General features: G+C 45.1%; 1 protein-coding gene across 1 annotated transcript in view; it reads right to left on the bottom strand.

Annotated features, from left to right (window-relative positions):
• Positions 1–3,199: 3,199 nt before the first annotated feature.
• CDHR1 (cadherin related family member 1) overlaps positions 3,200–22,051 on the bottom strand; it is a 48,552-nt gene continuing 29,700 nt past the window's right edge. Inside the window, exons 13-17 of the mRNA XM_009939139.2 lie at positions 18,566–18,730; positions 16,408–16,475; positions 13,589–13,817; positions 12,410–12,664; positions 3,200–4,878 (exon numbers count right to left, since the gene is read on the bottom strand). Of these exons, the coding sequence (XP_009937441.2) occupies positions 4,327–4,878; positions 12,410–12,664; positions 13,589–13,817; positions 16,408–16,475; positions 18,566–18,730 (1,269 nt within the window). The 3' untranslated portion in view covers positions 3,200–4,326. The remainder of the gene's footprint in view (positions 4,879–12,409; positions 12,665–13,588; positions 13,818–16,407; positions 16,476–18,565; positions 18,731–22,051) is intronic.

Raw genomic sequence — 22,051 nt, 5'->3', positions numbered from 1 at the left:
CTGCGTGCTGCTGCGTGGAGACAGGATGGGGCAGCCAGTGCAGGGCCATGGTCGCAACCAGCAACAAAAACTCTGGGGGAAGATTGGTCAACGTGATGGAGCCATTTTGTTTCGCTTGGAGAAAACCCTTTTTTTAAAATTTTTGATCAGTGTCGTTGGGTTGGTTTTGGGAGTGGGGGGTTTGTTTGTTTTGCTTTGGTTTGTTGGGTTTTTTTTCTTACTCCTCCTTCAGGATGACACAGCCATAAGGGTTCCATAGCCTCAGCTCTACCACGAACAGCAAGCGCGCGAGCGCTTACTGAACACCAGGGCAATGTGGCTGCAGCACAGGGTTTTGGGGTTTTTGATTTACATTTTATATATATTTAAGGAGAAGGGGAGGGCCTTTTACTTTTCTCCAAACATATCTTAGAGGACTATTTTAGTTTCACACTAACACACACTCTTTCTCACACTAACACACTAATATACACACGCCTAACTCCTATCGCTACACAAGTGATGTGTTGTTGTGTTAATATATTATTTTTAAAATTAAGAGCGAAAGCTGGTGAAAAATGACTAGTTTGTCTTTTACAGGCAAACACTCAACTGCGGTTTCCCCTCCCCACCACTCTTCTCCTTTTTCCCAGGATGGGTGGTGGCTGCAGGGTGATGGGGGAAGTGATGGGGATCCTCAGCCTGAACTGGGACAAATGGCTGGGGGCAGAGGGGGTGGTGGAGCCGGGGCTTGGGAGCCAAATGTGCAAGCCAGGCTCCTTCCCCTGACGCAGATGGGCTGCCTGCCACCCTGCTGCTTTGAAACCAATGCTCGCCGCCTTTCCAGAGGGGAAAAAAACCCCAAATATGGATGTAAAAGCAACCGGCCCCTGCTCGTGGAGCAGCTCATGCTGCATTTCTCAGGGGGTCTGAGGACGTGACTTATTTTTCTCTTTTTTGGCCTCGTGATTTCCAGCACAACCAAAACACGTGGCCAATAGTACTGCAGCTCTTGTCGTACGTGGTGTTACAGACCACCTCCAAAAGGAAAAACCTAGAGTGCAAGTCTCAACTGTAAGCAGAGATGAAGCCTAGCATGTGCTTCACTAGGTGGCAGTTTGGCTTTCTAGTTGTATTTTGGTTTTTGCTGTGTGTTTTCCGTGCTGTCTCTCCTCATGCCCCACATGTCCTCCCCCAACACCTCCTTCTGCTGTAACTCACTGCGTGAAGACCCGTTTGGTCAATGCTGACTCTTGGTGTTATACTTCAAGTGACTTGCTAGTCTTGTCAGTCTTTTAGTGTTGAAGTAATAAACATGACTGGTTTTCAGAATACGCAGATGTCCTCTGCTTCATTTCTACTCTTTTACAGTCACAAATTGCAAAGAAACTTGAATGCCAAGGAGCTCCGGGGTTTGGCTGCAGGGATGTGGGAGGCTGGGCAGCTGCAGCACATGTGATGGGGGTCTGGAGTGGTAAGGAAGGGGCAGAAGCAGCCAGCCAAGGGGGGAGACCACCATGTCCTGGAGAAACCCTCAGGGAGATGCTGCATATGGGGTCAGGCGAGCCGATGCTGGTTGAGGAGCAGCACAGGGCCACGTACAAGGGGGAGTGGAAAACAAACCAGTGCCTGTAACGACTGGCCTTCTCCCATCGCAGTCAGCACGGAGGCACAGAGGCAAACTGTAGAGAGAGCTGCTGGATCACAGCGGGGAAACAGCCAGGGAAAGACAAATCTTCCCATCACCATGTGTAGAAAGCTCATAATAAATTGCATCAGCATCAAACTAGACCTGCTCCCTATCGGGGAGCCTTCCTGCACATGGGTTGTGGAGCACAACGGGCGCTCAGCCAGGAGCCTGTCTGTGACCCAGCCGTCCCCCATGCCCTGTGGCACCCCGCTTCTCCCCTCCTCTCCTTCCAGGCTGGCACTGCCCAAAAACCACACCGTCCCTCTCCCGACTGGCGGCCCATAAAAGGGGACGTTTGGTCACCCTGGCAAGCTGTCTGGGTGCCTGCGTCCGTGTGGTCACATAGCAAGCCATGACAAGGCATCGTTGCCAGCAGAAGCACACCATGCACAGAACCACCTTTTGCAGTGGGTTTTTTTTTTTATACCCTCCCCCCCCAAATCTGAAATACAGACTAACTGGAAAAAAGTCCCACAACATAGCAATAAAATGTCTTTATTCCCTCTTAAATATAATCTCTAAGACTATAAGCCTATAAATCCTGTTAAATCTCACTTAATTGAATGATCTTTATAGGCTTTCCTCATTGGAGAATGAACACTGAATACCGGCTTCAACACAACATCGGGAAAACAGCAATACAGGGAATAAACCACAAACTTTTGGTACCTTGGGAAACACAGCAGAACCTGTTGGAGACACAACCAGCAGAAGGTGTGTGCTCGCGCAAGGCACCAGGAGCGGGGCCGGGGGCTGCACCTCCCCTCCCTCCAACCAGCTTGCTGTTGGAGGACAGGGGTGACCAAAGTGACCGCGCACAACGCGAGCCATGCCATGCAGCCCCAGGAGGAGGGATAAGCAAGAAAACACTGCAAGAAATGAGAGACGCGGCAGGAGAGGCTCTGTACCATGGCCCCCCCAGCCAGGGCCCTGCCGCAGCTCTCGGCTAGGGCTCCTGGCTCAGCCTGCGGGTGACGTGAGCCGTGGTTACTCTCCGGCTTCTAGGTGGATTGAACTGAAGTTAAAAACCACAAGATTTTTCCCCTAAGCGCATAACTTCTCATTCAACCACCTATCCCTAACCTGATGGAGTTCTGCTGCAAACAAAGGGAACTGGGACAGCTAATGGGGTCAGGGAAGAAGAGCCCCTGAGGGCCAGGGCTGCTGGTCCAGCTGAAATGACAGCTGGAGAAGAGTCTCACAACTCCCTTGAATTAACAGGGTCCTGTCCTGAAGGGTTTGCTCCCCATCTTGACGTTCGTGGTGCCGGTCCATGGCGGCACAGCTGCCACGCGGGGCCAGGGCTCAGGCAGAGGGTGGAGGGTGCTGCTCCCCAGGCACCTTGGTGCAGGCTGCCTTCTCCCCAAGGGGTGGGAAAGAGCCAGGCCCAGCTGAAAAACACCTCCTCAGCAATGAACACGAGGGACAAACTGTGGGGTAGAGCCAGTGACAAAAGTTCTCTGCCTTCAGTGTCTTTTTACTGTCACGGAATAGGAAAAAAAAAAAGTGTCAGTTGCTCCTCCCAACTCCCCCCTCCCCCCATTAACTGTTGCATAATTCAGTCAAAAAATACTGATAGGACTAACCAGCATATTTTATGGAAATCTCCTTTTGCACTCACTGGTCCCTGGAGCAAGGCAGGAGAGGTGATGAAATACGTTCACCGACACCTCCTGCTAGCAGTGTACAAAACCAAATGATCTTTCCAGACACTTCCCTGACCAACATATGTGACTTTCCAGCACTTGTCGGCATTTTTCACGTATCTTTTTTCCCTCCGTTTTACCTTGTCTTCCCTGCTGTTTAACCATGGCCGCCTCCTGCTGCCTGCCCCGCATCAGGGGACGTGGTGTGAGGAGGCGGCAGTAGGGAGTGAGGACTGCTGTTGCACTTGGGTGCCCAAGTTGTGCCCCAGCTGGTCCAAGGAAGGCTGAGGTGGACCTCCCATCCCCTGATCAGCAGGTGAGTCAAGGGCAGAAGCGAAGCGCAGCATCGTGTCCATGTACTCTGGCAAAATCCAGCATAAGCTGCAGGAAAACGAAGGACTTCTCCAAGCCTGCCCTTGGCTTACCTTTTGGGAATGAAGGTGCTCAGGCCATGAGCACATCGCTCTGCATGTCACGCCCTGAGGACAGCAGGTACCAGCTACGTGCTGCCCTCTCGCATCGTGCAGCATCACTGCTGTAGGACATCTGCACACTGACTCGGTGCCGGAGTCACAGCCAGGCCAACACCTTGGACACCTCAAACCCACCCACCAGACCAGGTCAGAGGTGGCATCCTCCAGTGCCACGGCTGCAGAACACCCTGTTTGAAAACGAGGTCTCTGGGTAGGGACCTCCAAAATGGGGGCAATCTGAATCCCTGTTGGCTTGGGGAGACTGTGGCCAGTGTGAGAGTACTCAGCACCCTGGTCAGAATGCCGCAGGAAGGGACACGAGCTGAAGGAACTGCAGTCACAACTGGACATGGACCAGCGTTTGCTATGGGTGGGGTGACCCCGTAGCACATAATACTTTGAGAAGGTGAGGAGCAGTCATCACAGCGAGAAGCTGCTCTCAGTTCACAGGGTGCTGACGGACACGGAGAAGACCACAGCACATAAATATATCCACGCACAGCCACAATCTGCAGTCTCTGGGGGCTGCCAAGAGTGCCTAGATGTGTGGCTCACCGACAGCTGCGTTCCTCTTCTCAAACTTCATTTTGAGCTCTGACACAAGGGCATTGTGGGCGCTGCTGTGACCTCTCTTCTTCAGCTGCTTGTTTATAAACTTGGGAGTGAGGGAGCCGGACACGGTTGGCACTCGCCACCCCGGGGCATCCCCGCCAGGAGCCAGGGCCGGGGGTGGTGGGGGTGACGGGGCCGTCGGCGGCACTGGGGCAACCTGGGTGTTGTTGTTGCTGTTCTCGTTGTGTAGGCTCTTGGCGTCATCCTCCACGACAAACTTCTCCGCAGCATTGCTGGGCCTCTTGAACTTCAGCCACTCCATCCTGACTGTCCGGGACTGCGGGGTCTGTCTCTTTTTTATGATCCTTCTCACCGGCATGATTTTGTTGGACCGCTTATTGCGCCAGAACATGGCAGTAGAGATCATGATAGTTATCAGCACCATTACGCCCATGACACCAGCTAGCACTCCTAAGGCTTTCATGGGGTTATCTTTAGTTTGCATCAAAAAGGCGGCCATAGGCCCTTTGTGAAGAGTCTGTAAAAGAGTACAAAGAAAACACGTGACTTACTCTATGGGACAGACAGTGACCCAGAAATTTCATTTGTCCAAAATATGTAACAAGTAGGGCTGACTAGTGGAAGTTGTCTCTAAAAAAGAAACGAGAATCAAAGAGCCAATCTGGGTTTGGTGAATTTAGATGGAGAAGGAGACTGGGCAACCATTACAGTATTGCGAGGTGGACGACTGACAAACACAAAATCTCACAGGAGTATTACTGCCAAATTAGGATGGATTCCTGCGTGTCACCATAGTGTTTAACTTGCGAGAACTGAGCAAGAAAATAATTGGCTCCAGGGTCTGCAGCTGCATTGTACTACATTTCAGAGTTAATTTCCTAGAAATAATAGTGTTGAACCCAAACCGAAGCTTATGAGTAGCAAATGATCTTTCAAAAACAGTTGCAGGTGATAACGGTGATGCAGTTTATAGGACTATTACTGAGTGTGGCATTAAAAAGATTATGAGAAAACTCAGCTTTATAAAATTATAGCGTACCAATGAGTAGTTAGCAGGTATGTGCTGCATTCTGTTTTCAAGTACTCTTTTACAGACATAACAAAACTCTTTGAGGTAGGGGACATGAGTAAAGCGAAAGAGCTTTGTTTTTAAAAATAAAATAAATAAGCAAGAACCTAAGCTACATATGGCATATTAAGGACAAATGAATGGCCAGTTCACTTTGCAGCTTAGCACACTGTGCGTCTCGGAGGTCCCCGTATAATTTTGCGGATTTTGCCCTGCGGATGAAGCTTGGATCTTTTCACACTTTTCCAGTACATGATGGTGGAGATCACCATAGTTACAGAAATGGTGGAAAGGACGCCACCCATGCAAATTCCAAATATTGTCCATGGACGCTTCTTGAGGCCTAAAATATAGGATTTTACCCTGGACTTGATCTGGAAATATCAAAAATAAGAGAAATGGTCAACCCTCACATAGTTATATTTGAAAGATGCCAGTATCTATTATAAATGCAACTAGGGAACTAGGGTAAAATGTGTACAGGACAGAGAGCATATAAAATAAAGGGAGCTAAGTGCTGAACTAGGGACAGGAGAGGAGACAGTTGGAAAGACATTGAACTGAATCCAGAAACCTAAAAGAAGTTAGGAAGCAGGTACAAACACCTGGCTGATCAGGGAATAAAGGGTAGCCGCGTGGCACATAGACCACCCTTATTCATGGCATGGTAGTCCACCCTCGGATTATGTTTCCAAGAGACATTTATAATGAATACAAGCTCCTGCAAGGGCATCTGGACAGACAGTAGTGTTGTGCAAGGCCAGGAGATCCTTCAGAAATGGCACATTCATGAACAGGTTTGTTTACCAAGAGCTGGTCACAAAGCTGGACATCAAGCTGGTCAGTTACGCGACCCACTGTGCCCCACTCCTCTGGACTCAACTCCAGGAGGAAATGATGGCCCAAACTTTGCACTTCTAGTAACAGGTTATCTGCATTTTAGTCAGTGGTCTAAGCTCCCAGCTTTTAGTCAATGGGGAGGAAACGACACCTCCAGAGTAATAGGCATCACATGCTAAAACAGGGATCAAAGACAGTGAGTATAAGGAGAGTCTTGTGACTAGCTTGGACTTGAACCTCTGACTTTTAGACATTCAGAGTGAGACAATATGGATTTCCCTGTATGACTGTAAACAACGATGCTCATCCCTTTTCCCTCCCCAGTCTGTGCAGAGACATGACTAAGAGTATCCCCAAAGGATGCTTCAGAGTACTTCATCATGTATTACACATGCAGACTATTCATTTTTATATCACATCCCTAAACTTAGAGAATATAAAATCACTAACACACACTAACAGACACCCCATTGTCTTCACTTCACTTCTATATTTTCACAGCCTACCTCAATCACTTTACCCAAGGCCACTCTTCCCCTATCCTGAATGTTTCCTATTGCCAAAGAGAAATGGGTGAAGAAATGTTACTGAAACTCGTGGACCATATTACCTTACAGGTAGCGACCAATTTTCATCATTTTGCTGTGCAAAGAGTTTTTCCATTATTTTAATAGGAATGGACCTAAGCTAGAAACCAAAAGCAGAGCAGTCCATGACTTTGGTGGAGCTTTGATTCACATCAGCTTTGTTGCTCTGCATTACACGGATTTTGTGTACTCAAATCCCACCAGATGACAGAAATTCTACCCTGGCTTACATATCTTCATGTGAAAGTCTGCTAAGTAGTACATGACCTGAAATAAGTCCACTTATTTTGAGTGTTGTCAAGACCTATTTTGTAGCAAAGCACTGATGGCTAAATAGTATAGGACTAACACAAGGAGGAAGATGACATATACTTAAGAAGATCTTACACCTCAGTAATAATTATTTGACAAGCTATTTGAAAACCTTGAATAAACAGGATTAGACAGAAGTACATGTCTATGTTGTCTGTGTACAACAGTTGCAAGGGTAAGACCTGATGGAAATCGCATGAGGAGTTTCAGAATTTGGCTTCATTCATCTCCTCCTGCCCAAGTTTGACACCTGTTCAGAACTTTCAGTTGTGAAGAGGTGATTAATACCAAAACCAAAACCATTAACATTTAGCTGGTTCACCCTGTGTTCTAGTTACTGGGCCTGTACTGCACAAAGCTTTGCCTAGAATCAGCCGTTGATAACAACTCTTCTACAACGCCTGTGTAAAAAACAGAAGGCATTTTGTAAGCATACGGCGCGAAAATGTCTGTTTGTCTTGGCCATGACCACTCACAGGATAAACAGGAGGAATAACTTGCAAAAAAAGCCTGGAACAGTGTCATCTTAGCCAGCCTGCAGAGAGGCTCTTGTAAGTGTCTTTGCCACCAAAAAGCTTTGCAGTCTTGCCTGTGTGGCCCAGCCAGTTAACACACAGACCAGGTCTGAGAGAGCTCTGAGGACCCACTGACAGTGAAAGCCTGGGAGCATCTGGACACCTAAGTTCAAGTGCTTTGGCTCTGAGCGCTAACCTGCACATTGGAAATACCGTCAAGTCATCGCACCGATTACCAACAGTGTCTCAACTGGGTCAACAAATAGTGCCACTTTGTAATTTATTCAGCTGTTGTTTTTTCCTAAGAGGCATGCTGCATTTTGAAGAGTTCTGATTTTTCTTGTATGCATAAAAATGCCCCAGATACACAATGAAATGAAAGCTGTTATGGGAAGCACTGTCATGTCTCTGTGGGCCAAAAGCTGGAGGAAACACTTTCTTTCTTAATAGCCATCAAAGGAGTTAAAATATCACTGCTCACAAAAAGATAATGCTCTGCTGTTTTTTGCTGTGACTTCAGTTATCACAGAAGCACAGAATGTTCAGGGTTGGAAGGGACCTCTGTGGGTCATCTAGTCAAACCCTCCTGCTGAAGCAGGATGAGCACTAGCCCAGAGAAAGGTTGGGGACAATCAGAGAGTTACAGAATCGTAGCAGAAGTCTGTTCGTATCAGCTGTTCATATCAGCTTTGGGAAAGAAGTCCAATCCTGTGGCAAGAATACAATTAAAAATATTAAAGCAACTGTTTGGATTAAAAGATGACATCACCTATTTTTTATTTAGCGGGTACGTATGGTCCTTTGCAGAACCATTGTGACCGTCTGTCCCCTGCAGAGAAGCTCCTCAGCCCAAGTCCTGCAGGGTGCTGAAGAGTCCAGCAGTCACTGGGACTCCCCAGATTTTGAGAGGCTCCAAAACTGACCCAAGCCTGCAAAGCCGGTTTCACAAGACCCAGCACTGCGCAGTTTCCGTGTAGATAGATGCTTTCAGGTTGCGTACTTGAAGGGCAGGTTGCAGAAAACACCCCTCTGCATCACATGGGGCTTATTCTTGCCATCCTTCCTCCAGAGTGGCTTCCTCCTCAGAAACCTGAGTTTTCCAAAGGGGATGCCCATGACTCTCTTTGCTGCTGAAATGGTGACTTATTTCCTCTGTTCTTCTCTCTCAGGCCACAACAGTTTGCAGTGTGCAGACACCCGCACCTCCCGGCAGCTTCTCATGAGTTGTAGTGAGCAGAACAAGTGGGCGGCGTGTCCAGAAATTGGACCCAACAGGAGTGTGTGGTTGAGATGTCCAACCACATGACCAGTTAAGGCTCACCAGCTATATTTAGAAGATTAAGTAAGCAGGCAAAGCTGTTAAGAACCTGAGTTCTTGCAGATTATAGACAACTCAGGCTGTGTCGACTTGAGCAGGTAGATCTGTACAACGAACCAGCTGGTTTTGAGGAGACCACTTCCACATATTCAGCATTTCTGGGGTTGTGCTTCAAATTGCTGTAGCCTGGTTGCAGGGATGGACTGCCTGCTAGTGCCAAAGTGCACTAAGTGTGCTCCCCAAACACATTTTCGTCTGAAAGAAATCCGCTTTGTGTGCTTGGCGGTATTTGAGGCACGAGCCATCCCACAGTATGTGGGGATGATGAGGAGATTTGCTTCAGAAGTAACTCCTGATCCCAGGCAGAACACAAGCTGCCCCTTCCAGTGCTTATCACAAAGAGCAGTGCTACCACTGTATATGAAGGCTGCATTTACATCCCTTTGCAATACAAACATGAGCATGGGACAAGACTTCTCAAATCAAACTAGCCTTCTCTGAACATCTTTTTTCAAGGTCCACATATTGGTGGAAAGCAGAGGCTAGTCGCTCTGCAAATGTGGCAAAGGATGTTTAGTGCCAGCAGCAACCACAGTTCCCATGGTTGCAGAGTTAGTATGAGAGAGGAGGAGATATCCGCATTAATCCACAGAAGGTATCTGTTGAACCTTTCAATTAGGGGAATCTAAAACTGAGACTCACCAGCTCTATTTAGAAGTTTAAATGAGCAGCCAAAGCTGTTAAGAACCACAGATTATGCTGTCTAAATATGGACTTAACCCTCAGCCTATTAAGAGGTGTAAATAAATGCCCCAGTATTCTGGCAGAACCTCAGTGGGGTCATGAAGAGACAGAGGGATCCCCCCATCAGGCCAACCTTCAGGATCAGGAGTGGGAATCAGCTTTCCATGAAAATCTCGGGCAGCAGGAACAGATTTCTGAGTAAGATGTAAGGGTGAAAAAAAGAGTGGCTTTTTCAGCATATGTTTCTTATTCTCTTGAGAAAGGATAAGAGATTAACAGACGCCACTCCATAGACATTTCCATAAAACCAGACTCAGTAAAATTAAAAGGCCTCTGACTTTTTTTATCACTGTATTATTCCGAGAGCTAAAAGTCCTTTTGATGTGCAATACTGCTGAACTTTGCCACAAGGCATCTATCTCGAAGGGCACAGCCTTGTGCTAATTGCAATGGTAAATGTTAATCAGAAAATATGCCTGTTTAATTACTTGGTGTGATTAACACTGCAGGAAACCTCTAGAGTGCACATTCAAAAATATCCTCCTTACCCGAAATCAGTAACACACAAATGCCCACCACACAGCTAACTAAAAGAGACTTTGCACAGCTGGAGCACAGAGGGATGAAATGTGCGTTTGCAACAGCCTCTGAGAGCGCCTGCACGTGTGCGAGTGTGTGTGTACACAGTGTCCCTACAGCAAGAGGCTGTTTTCTTCACAAAGCGTCAGCAGTGACTGTGCCGTCGCTAGGGCACAGGGAGCGACCAAGGGTTTTGTACACTGGCACCGCACCTCACATGCAAGCTGAAATTTGAGAGTGGTTTTTGCAAGGAGATGTGATGTGCTTGGATAAAAAAACAGCAAACCAAATCATTATTGCAAGCAATGGAAGAAGTAATGGAGAAATGTATAAAAGCTTACGGAGGATGCGACATCAGCTTTGTAGTGCAGATCCTGCTGAAGAGACCTACTCAAGTGAAGAAATAAGATGCTGTTGCTGTCTTGGGCTCTGTGTCGGGACCGTGTTGAGAAGAGCACGGGAGGAAGGGAAAAGCTGTGTCTGAGAGGAATCTGTGTCTTCACAGCCCTCTCTGCTTCCCCTGTAGAATTTATCAGGAGGGGCTCTCCCTCACTTTGTGCCAAGCCTGTACCCCTGAAGGGGGAGAAAAGGAAGCAGAGAGGGAACCTTGTACCAGACATCTTCCATCAGGTGCTGACGTTGCTTCAAGCACTAGAAAGAAATCCAGGAGACTCTTTCTCCCAAAGCATCAGCTGCTGTTACTCGCTCATCTGGGAGGGGAGGGAAAGCTGGAGGCCAGATGCTGGGGACCAGCAGTGGGGACAGTGCCCGAGGCCACCCGCTGCCACCCACTCCAGGCACGTGTTCCCTGCGAGAAGCCTGGAAGCAAGGCAGGCAGGGCAGGCGCTCCCACTGCTGGCTGTGGGTAGCAATTCTTATTTCTTGTATAAAACCCACCAAAATGTACCATTTCCGCAGGAAATCAAAGCGTTATGCAGTTTATTTCCTTTATATTGGTAAGAACGGATAAATTTCCAGGCTTCCCACAGAGACCCAGCACAGACTGGGAGTTCACTCCTGTGCTGCTGGTGGCTGCTCACCCTGCCGACGAGCACACAGTTCTCTGCAGACACCTTTTAACTTCCAGCAGGCTCTGAACTGTATACAAGAAGTATCATACAAATGCACCTGATAAGGAGTATCAGTGGAATAAAAGGAGATGGAGTGAAGAGAAAGATTGTAGCAGAGAAAAGAGCAGCAGGTGCTTTTTGACCAAACAAAGAGGCGGCCAGCTGTGGTCTGTAGGAAGAGATTTGCATCTTTGCCCAGTATGTGTGTGGTCCAGGGACTGTCAGGCTAATGATGTGTTTCTCATCTGCTTTAAAGCCCATTCCCTCCCTGCTGGTACCTACTTAAAGGCACGGCAAGGCAGTTACAATAAATAAGAATCACGCATGCATGTGCTGCTCACCATAAATTGCTGCTTGTTCATTGGATGATGTAAAAGTTGTACCAACAGATAACTCTCAGCCTACGTGTGCTATCTTTTAGTGTTATTGTTTTGTCTGCTAATAGTATGGCAATTATTAAACTGGCATCCAAAATTCCGTGTACTTTAAAGCATTTCTATAAAGTTTTCTCACTTTTCCTATGTCACTTATGCTGACTTGCAAAACTGGTCTGACATATTTCTCTCTGGCCCCAGCTACTCTCCACTGACTTTTTGTAGGGGAAAAAGATTATTTCCTTCTCCTGAATGAAAACAAAAAATCAGAAATTTAGCAGTCAGGATTTACCTTTACTCCCAGGAGCCTATAGTCCTTAATTTGCGTCTATCTCTAACAATCAGATGCAAGAAACTCATCTCCCAACAACATTATCCTCCTACCTTTGTACCTTTTTAATTTCTCTGATCAAAATATCTTTTACATTTGTGGCTGTAGAACCTGGGTTCACCACAGGGCTCTAGAAACACTCTACAAAACAGAGCTAGCAAGAAAGGAGAAGCAATGGCTGGCCACTTTTTGGCTGTTGAAGTCAACTCCTGAAGCGTCTTAGTCTCAGAAGTGGAGAAAGCAGTGACTACTCTTTGGTGCCTCTCAAGGATCACCTCACGCAAGGGGTTTTCTAAGACCTTTGCTTACCTCCTCTGTGATATCGATCTTCAGAACTGCCGTGGTGCTGAAGGATGGGGAGCCTCGGTCTTTGGCCTGCACCACCAGCGACCATATGCAATCTTTGTTCTTTGTGATGTTGTGGATGATGTCCAGGGAGCGGATATAGGATTTCAGCTTGATTTCCCCAGTGCTTTGGTCTATATCAAATACATTGGCTGGATCTGCTTGCATGATGGAATAATCCACAATGTTGTTGGGTTCTTCTGCATCTTGATCTATAGCCTGGTAGGGGAATTGTAAAGAACAAAGATGTTATTGTTTGTATCTTTTCCTGAAGACAAAACTCTAAAAGTTTCAGAGCATTTACTTCCGATAATATCCATGCTGTGACATGACTGGGCTGTTTTTGTCTCATCTTGGAAATAATTTCCCCTTTTCTGGTATCAGCTATGCTACATTTTCTAGTGAAAAACAGCAGGACTAGAGTTCTTTTTGTGTAAGCAATTTCTGTTTGAGAATAAATAAAATCAGAGGAAAAACTGAACCGTAACCTGTCTGTAGAATGTAAATAGTCCACTGCTGGGGAGTTTCTCACACAGCGTGGGGCACAAATGTGAAATGAATAGAGAACAATGGGGTTGGCTCCACACGATAAACTATGGCTGCCTTAATTATCGTGCTGTGGTATTTATTCTACTAACATTAAACGTTGTGTAATCAGGCTTCACTACACGCATTCAAATATGTGTGACATAGGATATTCCTCTCCTTTGCCGGTGAATTGTTCTTGCATCTTTTTACCTCCTGTACCAAGCTGGATCAATGAATATAATTCTGCAAAGCAAAGGGAAAGAGCACAAAGGCGTGGCAGGAAGGTAAAGTATTCAAAACCCTGTACTTTAATTCACTCGTCTTATCTGGGCTTCTTATGATCAATGTATAAGCCAGGATGCTCCGCCAGCTGATGGTTCAAATACTGTAAGAGAACTTTATGTTTTACCTATAGAACTTATTTCTCCTTCTCAGCAGTCTGTAAATACTATCCTTACAGGCTTGAATCCATTTGTTACATACAAACGGGTGTACAAAATAAAGCCCCAGGAAAAGCGAACTTTCAGGCATCCATTCTGATCCCCAAGCAATAAACAGCAGAGCTGGGGCTTTTCCAAAGCCCTCTGCTTTGTGACACACTGTGTCATCGCTCACCTCTATCTTCACCGGTGATCCAATGATCATTGTCTTTTCCTGGATGTTTTCATTGAACTCTGGAGAGTGGTCATTGACATCTAGCACAGTGATAAACATTTCAGCCAAGCTGTATTTCCCGTCTGTGTCCTCTGCCTTCACATAGAAATTATACTTCGAGCTCACTTCAGCGTCTAACACAGCCCAGGGCTGGGTGTAAATTATACCTGTTGATGGGTGGATTAGGAACCTGGAAAAGAAGTGTGGAAAGACTTTTGGGGTTTTCGGTCACTTAATGTGTGTTTACAACCTGGGGCAAAGGTGGCCTCTAAACACTGAAATGGTGCACCCAGAGATTGGTACCCTTCACCTAACTCCTGTCACCCTGATGTTTCCAAATCATTTACTCTACCTATTTTTGGTATTTGTTTTTTCTTTATCCTTGAAAACCAGAGAACTGTCAGTGTCTGGTGTTTTTCTGTCTCTCTATGGTGCATTAGCCATCTCAGCTGCACTTTCTCTTCAAGCCTTTGTCCTCAGTAAATGCTCAGTGTGATGGCCTTCTCCCAGTGCGATTTCTTTGTGCTAAAACATAAAGGAATTGCCCAGTTTGTAAGCACAATGTATTAGATCACGTTCTGCATAAATTAAGATTGATTGATGTCACCTCAATAGCTAAAGGAAGCATGCTGCGTATCATATTTAAACTCTTCGCTTCTCAGAATGGGCAAGAAAAATGGCTGCTCTCAAATCCCCCAAAGTGCAGGGCAAATTATCTCCTCCAAAAATAATCACTTTTCCATAGACTGGCAGTGGGATGGAGTGGGTGTCAGATTTATCTGTAGCAAGTTCAATTCTACACATTTGTAATTACTGAGACAGTGTCAAAAGTGTCAGCCAAAAGCTTGAATTTATAGAGAAGATACGAGCCCAGTATCTTTTTAAAATGAACTGCCAGTTTAAGCTCCAAGCAGTAGGGTTTTTAACAGATGAAGGGTTTTATATACCCTTTAATTAATGTACAGGATAACAAAATATTTTGTGTATTCCAACTGCGTGTGCAATTGAGAATGATTATAAAAGGAGCGCTTAATAATTCAGAAACTTCAGCCGTTTTCACTACTCTGTTAAATACAAATACAAGTCTTGATGAAAGCCAAGACCTGGAGGTCGAAAGAGCTGTGCACTCGTGGTAGAAGACAGTGCCTGTGCTGAGTGCTTCCTTAGCATCCAACCCACCCTAACCATGCAGAGAGGACTCTCATCACCCACATTTTAGTGGAAAAATAGAAGCACTGAGATGTGAAGAGATTACAGCAGCGTACCCCACTCCCACTGGCAGCTTGGATGTAGGATTACCAGCATAATGGTTTTATCTTCACCAGTTAACATTATTCTTCTTACTCCAGCACAACTCATTTTTCTGCCAACGCAACTGCATTTCCACCGATGTAACCCCTGAGACAGAAAAAATCACGCCTCTAATTGAAACTCTCAAATCTGCATCAAACTGTGCGTTCAGCAGATCTGGAGGTCCCAAAGCTAGGAAATGAACCTAGCCTTGCAGAGCCATGCCATTCTGGCACAAGGAAAAGGAAAAAAAAAAAAAATCATATTTAAGAAGGAAAAAAACAGTCTTCCCGTCTTAATTTCCTCATTTGACAGCCTAAGAACCATGTCTGAACATTCCTATAGCTCCAATCACAATAAAGTTGCACTCACATTTTTTTCTAAATCTTTTGTCAACAACCTTCACAAGCTTCTTTGCACCAGCTGCTACATTTTAAACCTACGAAGTCTGCCTGCGCGACATGACCTTTGCCTGCTTGCCTGCATGCAGTTAGCACCTAGCTTAAGGACTTAGTGAAAAGCTCAAAATAATCCATCCTGGAAATGCTCCCATATGTGTATCCTTCTGGCTACAGAAGTAGTTCACCCTTAACATCTTGGATTTTGGACTTTGATTGTGCCTCCTCCTAAATGGCTTTGACGTTCACAAGAAGTGTTCAGCTTTAACCCCAGGTGGATTAACATACAGAGAAAAACGGATTCCACGAATGAGTGCCTGAAAAGCTCATTCATTTCCAGTACTCTGTCCTGCATCCCCATCATGTCCAGCCAGAGCTGCAGGTTCCAGCAGCGATATCTGTGATGACAGTGATGCTAGCCACGGCTGGGAGCCCCAACCAACGGGCCAGGGATGGCAGCAGTGGGGGAGAAACTAGCGTTTCAGGGTGTTCTTACTCCAGCACTGTCCCCAAAGACTGGCAGATGCAGCTACGCAACATTACAAAAGCAAGTAAGCATCAGAATCCCTTCTTCCCTGATGCAGGACTATGTGCTAAATGCTTTCAACACCCAGGGCAGCTGGCCTTCAAAGCTAAAGTTGATATTCTCGAAAGTCTTTGATTTATTTTGGCAAGAGTTAAAACTGAACTATTTGTACTGCTATATGGAAAGCGAAAGGGAAAGAACAAGGGATTTTTTTTTTTCCCCTCCAGAACTGACTTTTCACAGTAGCCAGACTAAAACCTCCTCTTTATCTCACAAGCATTTTTCATATGGTGATTGAACAGATCCTGTGGGTTGGTACGTCAGCTGCCTTATGTCTCTTTGGGGGCTTGTGGGTAAAATTCCACGGGTTCGTGCAGCAGATGTTTAATGATCACACTAGTCTTTCTGTTGTTGTTTTCGCAGAACTCACAGAGAACATTGCATAAACGTCCTTGGAAATGAGCAGGTGAAGAAAAAGCCTGTTCTTTTTTTTTTTTTCAACTCTTTCACAACTCTGCTTAGAATTGTGTAGGTTTTGTTGTTTTTTTTTTTTTTTTTTTACTTACAGGTCTGCTCCTGTTCCGTAGATAGAGTACTTGACTTCTCCCCAAAGCCCTGAATCTGGATCTGTAGCCTTAAGAAAAGAACATACGAGAGTCATCCTTTACTAAATTGCCAAAGGAAATCTTTCATTTTTCATTTTAACAACGGGCTATGTAAAAACCCAAATGCTTTCCCCTCTTTTTGCCATCATGTTTTTAAAGGGAAATCACAAAAACAGACGCACACCTAGCAAATCGCAGAACCTAACCCAAGGCGGTGTCGTTGGCTGTCCAAGCGCAGCAGCTGGCGATGCTGGCCAGACTGGTGGCAGGAGTCTGGGGGGGACAAAGCCACTAGATGGCCCCAGCCATCGCCATTTGACACAGCCTTCCCTGCACAGAGATGGAGCTAAGCTCCATGACACCAATGCTCACAAGCCGCCTTATTTATCAGTGAAATATTAACATATATTCCCTAGACAAAATTATTTACTTTATATATTTTTTTAAGCCTGTGCTTGTTCGACTGATTCAACTTAAAGTAATGCATTACAAATGTTTCAAACCATACCAAATATTTCAACTTTGTTTATATTTTAATCACTCTTGCGCCTGTGTGACTTTTAGTAACGCAGATACCACACCAGATGATACCTTTGCTCCGGACTCCTGTCGGCTTCCTTTCTTAGCTTAGGTTTAGGAAAGCTATTGATTTGCTAACAGTTATTTCCATAAGCTCCCGCTTCTCTTCTAGCTCTGAGGAGGTGTTATATTGTACCATTGTATATGGCCATCAAAATTCATGGTGACAGTGACTGGTTCATTCATCTTCCTGTTTAAATCTGAAACTGGAACAATGCCTTTGATTCCCGCACGGCTGACAGAACACACCTGCAGCCCTACTGATAGGTGGGTTTTAGTTCTTTGACACGAGCTTGTCAGATTCTCTCACCTCGTGATTTTGACCACAGTCTACTTTAGGACTGCTGAACTTATCCTAAAACATTTGCACGCCTGGGACCTCTGCCAGAATTGCCATTCTGAGTACTTGGAGTATCTCAGTTTGTCAAGTGTATTTGTGAATCTGGGTCAAGTACTGAGTTGACAGCACATGACAGTCGATTTTACACGGACTCCTCAGCTACGCTGTCCTGTCCACCTTGGCTCAGAATGGCTAGTCTTGTTGCTTTTGCAAACATTTTTTAAACTTCTTTTATTTTGCTGCCCATCTCGTAGAATTTTTTACTCCTCTTGCTGAAAAGATAGCAATGTTTGGGAGTCTTTTTTCTACAGCTTTCCTATTAGTTTTCCCGAACAACCTTTTCTGTATTGTTTACGTTCCGCTTCTTTCTTTCTTCCATCCCTAACATTTGCCTTCAGCACTTCATTATTCTGATTATTCTGCCACCGTCACCCTCACCCATGAGGCCTCTCCAAGGTGACCTGCGTCACTCACCAAGACGACCCACACAGCCAGCAGCTTTCTCGCCTTGGGGACATGACATCGGTTTCCAGTCCTAGCAGCTGCATTAAAGAGATACAGCTCTCACCAACGGCTGGAAATGCTTCTCCAGCACGTAGGGCCCATGTAATACCCTGACTTTCTTTCTATGAAAATGTGAGAGACTGGAAAATCTGTAGGGTTATTTTTTCCACTGTGAGAAGATACTTACACAGGGATCTTTCTTTCCTAGCTCTAAGTATTTGAATGTTATATCCTTGCCTTCGTTAACTGTCTAATTATGCATTTAGCAGCCAGATTCCTCCCAGTAGGAGGAGACTAACACCTACTAAGCAGCCATCTTGTTTTCTTTTTGCCTGTACTTAAGCAAGCAAATCCAGTAAATCCAATTCCACTTACTCATAGCTGAATCTTCCTCCTGGACACTGATTTGACTGGGGCTTTCTTAATACTCACAGACCATGTGATTTGTCTTAAAAGCAGATGGCCTTTAATTAAAAAACAAAATAAATTTTTTGTTCTGACAAATGTTTGCCTAAAACTTTATTTTTTCAGAGCGGGTTTTTTTTGTTGATTCTGGACAGGAACTGGAGTTCAGTCCGGAAGCTGAATGGCGAGTAAGATTTGCCTTTTGCCTCTGTCCGCTATTTTTAGGTACTTGAACTGTCTCCACAGACACCTGGAAAAGAGACCATTTCTTAAGAGAGGAATGAAACTTACTGTAACAGCAACCACATTTGAGCCCCCTGGGGAGTTCTCAGGGATTCTGGCAATGTAGTAGTCGGAGGAGAACTTCGGGACATTGTCATTGGTATCCAGCAAGTGTATCACCACGTCAGCTGTCGAGCTGAATTTCTCCGGTGTGTTCACCTCTATTGCAAGCAGCTGAGAAGAGAAAATTACTACAGGAAATTACTACAAAGCAGCTATTACTATTTCTTAACGGAGCTTCCTTTCACTACCCATGGGACAGTGATATCTTTTAGCCTGGGGGACCAGACAGCTCTAAACAGGGAGATGATGAGCTAGGTCAGCGTGCAGCCTAGGCTTGTTTGTGCACGCTTGCAATGGGCAATCAAGCTGTGGAAAGTGGACTTCAAACCAGTACATACACATTAAACTTCAGGTGACAGGTGTGATTGGTCATAACTAACCAGAACAGCTCAAAAAGCCATAACAGAAGCAAGCAAACACCCAGCCCTGGGCAGCTCCTAGAAGCTAGGGAAACATAGGCACTGAACAATTTTGAACAATCACATAAATTGAATCACGATCCTTTGCAGAGGAGGCATAAATTCTTCATCAGGAATGAAGTCAGGGCAATAAGGTGCACCAAACAGGGTAAAGTGATGAGAGAACCAGTGCCCTGGGATGTTTGGAAGCACCAGTACCCCCACCCCAAATGCAGGACGGTCAGGGATCAGGCATGTACAGGAGAATCCCATTTCAGAAAGTTTGAGGGCCGAACACAGAAGACTACCACAACGAACAGTTGTCAACCATTTGGTTTTCATGCTTGGGCAGAGGCCTAGTTAACACAAAGCAGGAGGGCTCTAGAGACCTGCTGAGGACACCAGACCACTAATAGACCAGTGAGCAGACATTTAACCGAGATGTGAAAGGCTCAACTGAAAAATCTAGCTGCATGGGTTTTAATTCCCAGTAGACATATGTCCCAGGGAGCTCCCTCAAAGAGGGCGAGTGCCTAAGTGAGCTTTGGAAGGTGGAGGAAAGCGGAGTACTGTGGGAGCTCAACCCTGCCGTGTCGCTGGAAATGAACAGTGAAAGGGTTCTTGAAGAAATTAATCTTGAAGGATTGCTTTTAATTACTACAGGACACCTCTGCTCTAAAAGGGGTGTTTGGTCACTGTGTCTCTTTGCTAACTTTTGTGTTTGGGAGTTTTGGATAGTGCTACAGCAAAAGTAATTTTTCAAAGGACAGTCACACAGAGCAAAAACCTGCTTGTGAGCAGTCTCAGCTCCTAAAGCAGCACAGAGATACAATTTTACTGCTTATCACACACATGGAGCTATAATTAATTTATAACATCTGCAGTGAAATAGTCTTTGCTGCTGGAATCAGCCCATCTTAGAATACCTTATGAGAGCTTAGTACTTTTACGTTGTTTTCTACATTCATTTTTCATTCCCTCTCGTTTTAGCAGCCATAGCACAGCTATGTCAACATGCTGACAACACCTTCCTTCAGGGAGGGATTTTTGTCAGCTTACTTGCCTGCAATGTCTTATGCAGAGCTGTATTATTTGTTTCATGTGGAGAGAAGAAAAAATAGCATAAAAGTACTTCACATGATTACTTATCAACCATTAATACAAGCACCGGAAGTGCAAACTGAGATGTGATCTTAAAAGTGGCAGGTAAAGTTTTAAAATAGAGTTTGATTTTGGCAGCTGAAGATAATTGCAAGCCTCCTGCAGTCCCGGGCTGCGGGAGATGTGAGCCTCTGCAGAACGTGAGGGCTAGGTCCAGGATCCTGTCAAGGCGGGGTGTACTTTAAGCTGAAGGAGGCAGAGGCAGGAGGTTTGGTCCTCAAAGCATGTCAACCTGTGACAAGGTGGGATGGCAATATCTGGCCACTGTGGCAAAGGCTGAGATCTAAGAGGCCACGCTGGAGGGGTACGAATTGCCATGGCTGCCATGCCTTGGAAAACCCGCTCTAGCTCTTGGACAGCTGAAATTAAAGGAGGTCCTGGCTACCAACTACATTTAAGAGCCAGGCCTAAATGGAAGATAGATTTTCTCCAGTAGCCTTTGCTTCAGGTAGTTTTTCAGTGCACCTCCCAGTCAAAGTAGCTTTAATTCCTTTCTGGAATTTTACTGTTCAGTAGCAAACCAGAGGAGAAGGATCATTGCTTACAGAACTCCTCCCCTGAAAATAGCTTCTCAAAGCTGCTGTGGGATACATGTTGAACAGAAATAACAATATATTTAATCCAAAATTCTAGCCAGAATGACTACATTGGCAACTAAAACCGGGTAGGAAGCGATTTAAACTTTTCATGGAAATGAAGATGGCAATGAGGTCTTTGTAAAGTATTTGCTGCCATATATTACTACCATATCACCCAGCTGCACCTTCTTCATTTGGAATCTAGACAAAGGCTCCACATTTTTAGCAAAGCCTTATGGTCTTTCTCCAGTAGAAATAATTTCATCCAAAAAAAAAGTGAACAACTGCTTAAGCTAAAAAAATATATATCATTTTTCCTGGTAATTAATTCTTTAAGTGTCCATGGCAATCACATTAACTACCTCAATTTCTATTAGTATTCAAGGGGATGCCATGTCTAACTTCTTTACTGGTCTTTTGGTGGTTTAACCTGAATAGATGGGCGATTATTGTAATTAGTTTTGGTAGCACTTTATAGCCCTTTCAGAATCTTCCATTTTAATACAGTAATGATGCCTCATATTTTTGTAGCATCTATAACCTATGAAGCTCAAAATGACTAAGGAACATTACAAAATGAGACATGAAGCACACTGCAGTGAAATGACTTGCTAAGGACACAAGGCAAACAATGTAGCAAGGGTCAGACCAAAATCCAGGGACTTGGCCTCTGGACTGTACAAAAAATGCCACTTTCTGTAGAAAATCAAAACTAGTATATGTTAATCGTCAGCTAGATAGTTTTGTCTTTTTTATAGGGATTGTCTATGCCATTCTTTGCAGTTGGAACTGAACTATCTATATTCATGTTCAGAGGCAGCTGACACAAAACCAGACTACTTAATTTTCTTATCGATCAGCCAATGAATCCATCAAGGAAGGGAATAATACAATGGTCCAGCTTTCAGATGAAAGCTGGTTCTTGTATGGCTGGTTTAGAGCATGGGTGAGATAGCCTCAGGTCAGTCTGCAAAGGCCGTATAGATAGATACACTCTGACAAAGGCAGGGAGCAATTTTGGGAAATTACCTTACAGTCAGCTGGGGTCTTCAGCCTGCCAACATTCAACAGCATGATCATGAACCAAATTACTTAGGACTAAGCAGGTAAAGTTCTGGCTCCAGAGAAATTAGGATTTCATACTGTGAAATTATCATTGCAAGAGCAGAAATAACAGCCTTAGGGTTCAGTCCAGAAAGACTCAGAGCCACCAACATGTGCAGTTTCCACAGAGAGAGAATACTCAACATTTTGCACTGACTGAACTAAACCAGTCCACAGATGCATCCATTAAA

Source organism: Opisthocomus hoazin, chromosome 6, assembly GCF_030867145.1.
Source record: "Opisthocomus hoazin isolate bOpiHoa1 chromosome 6, bOpiHoa1.hap1, whole genome shotgun sequence".
NCBI classification, from domain to species: Eukaryota; Metazoa; Chordata; class Aves; order Opisthocomiformes; family Opisthocomidae; genus Opisthocomus; species Opisthocomus hoazin.
The sequence above is the reverse complement of the archived record's forward strand: the minus strand, read 5'-3'. Positions and strand labels throughout refer to the sequence as shown.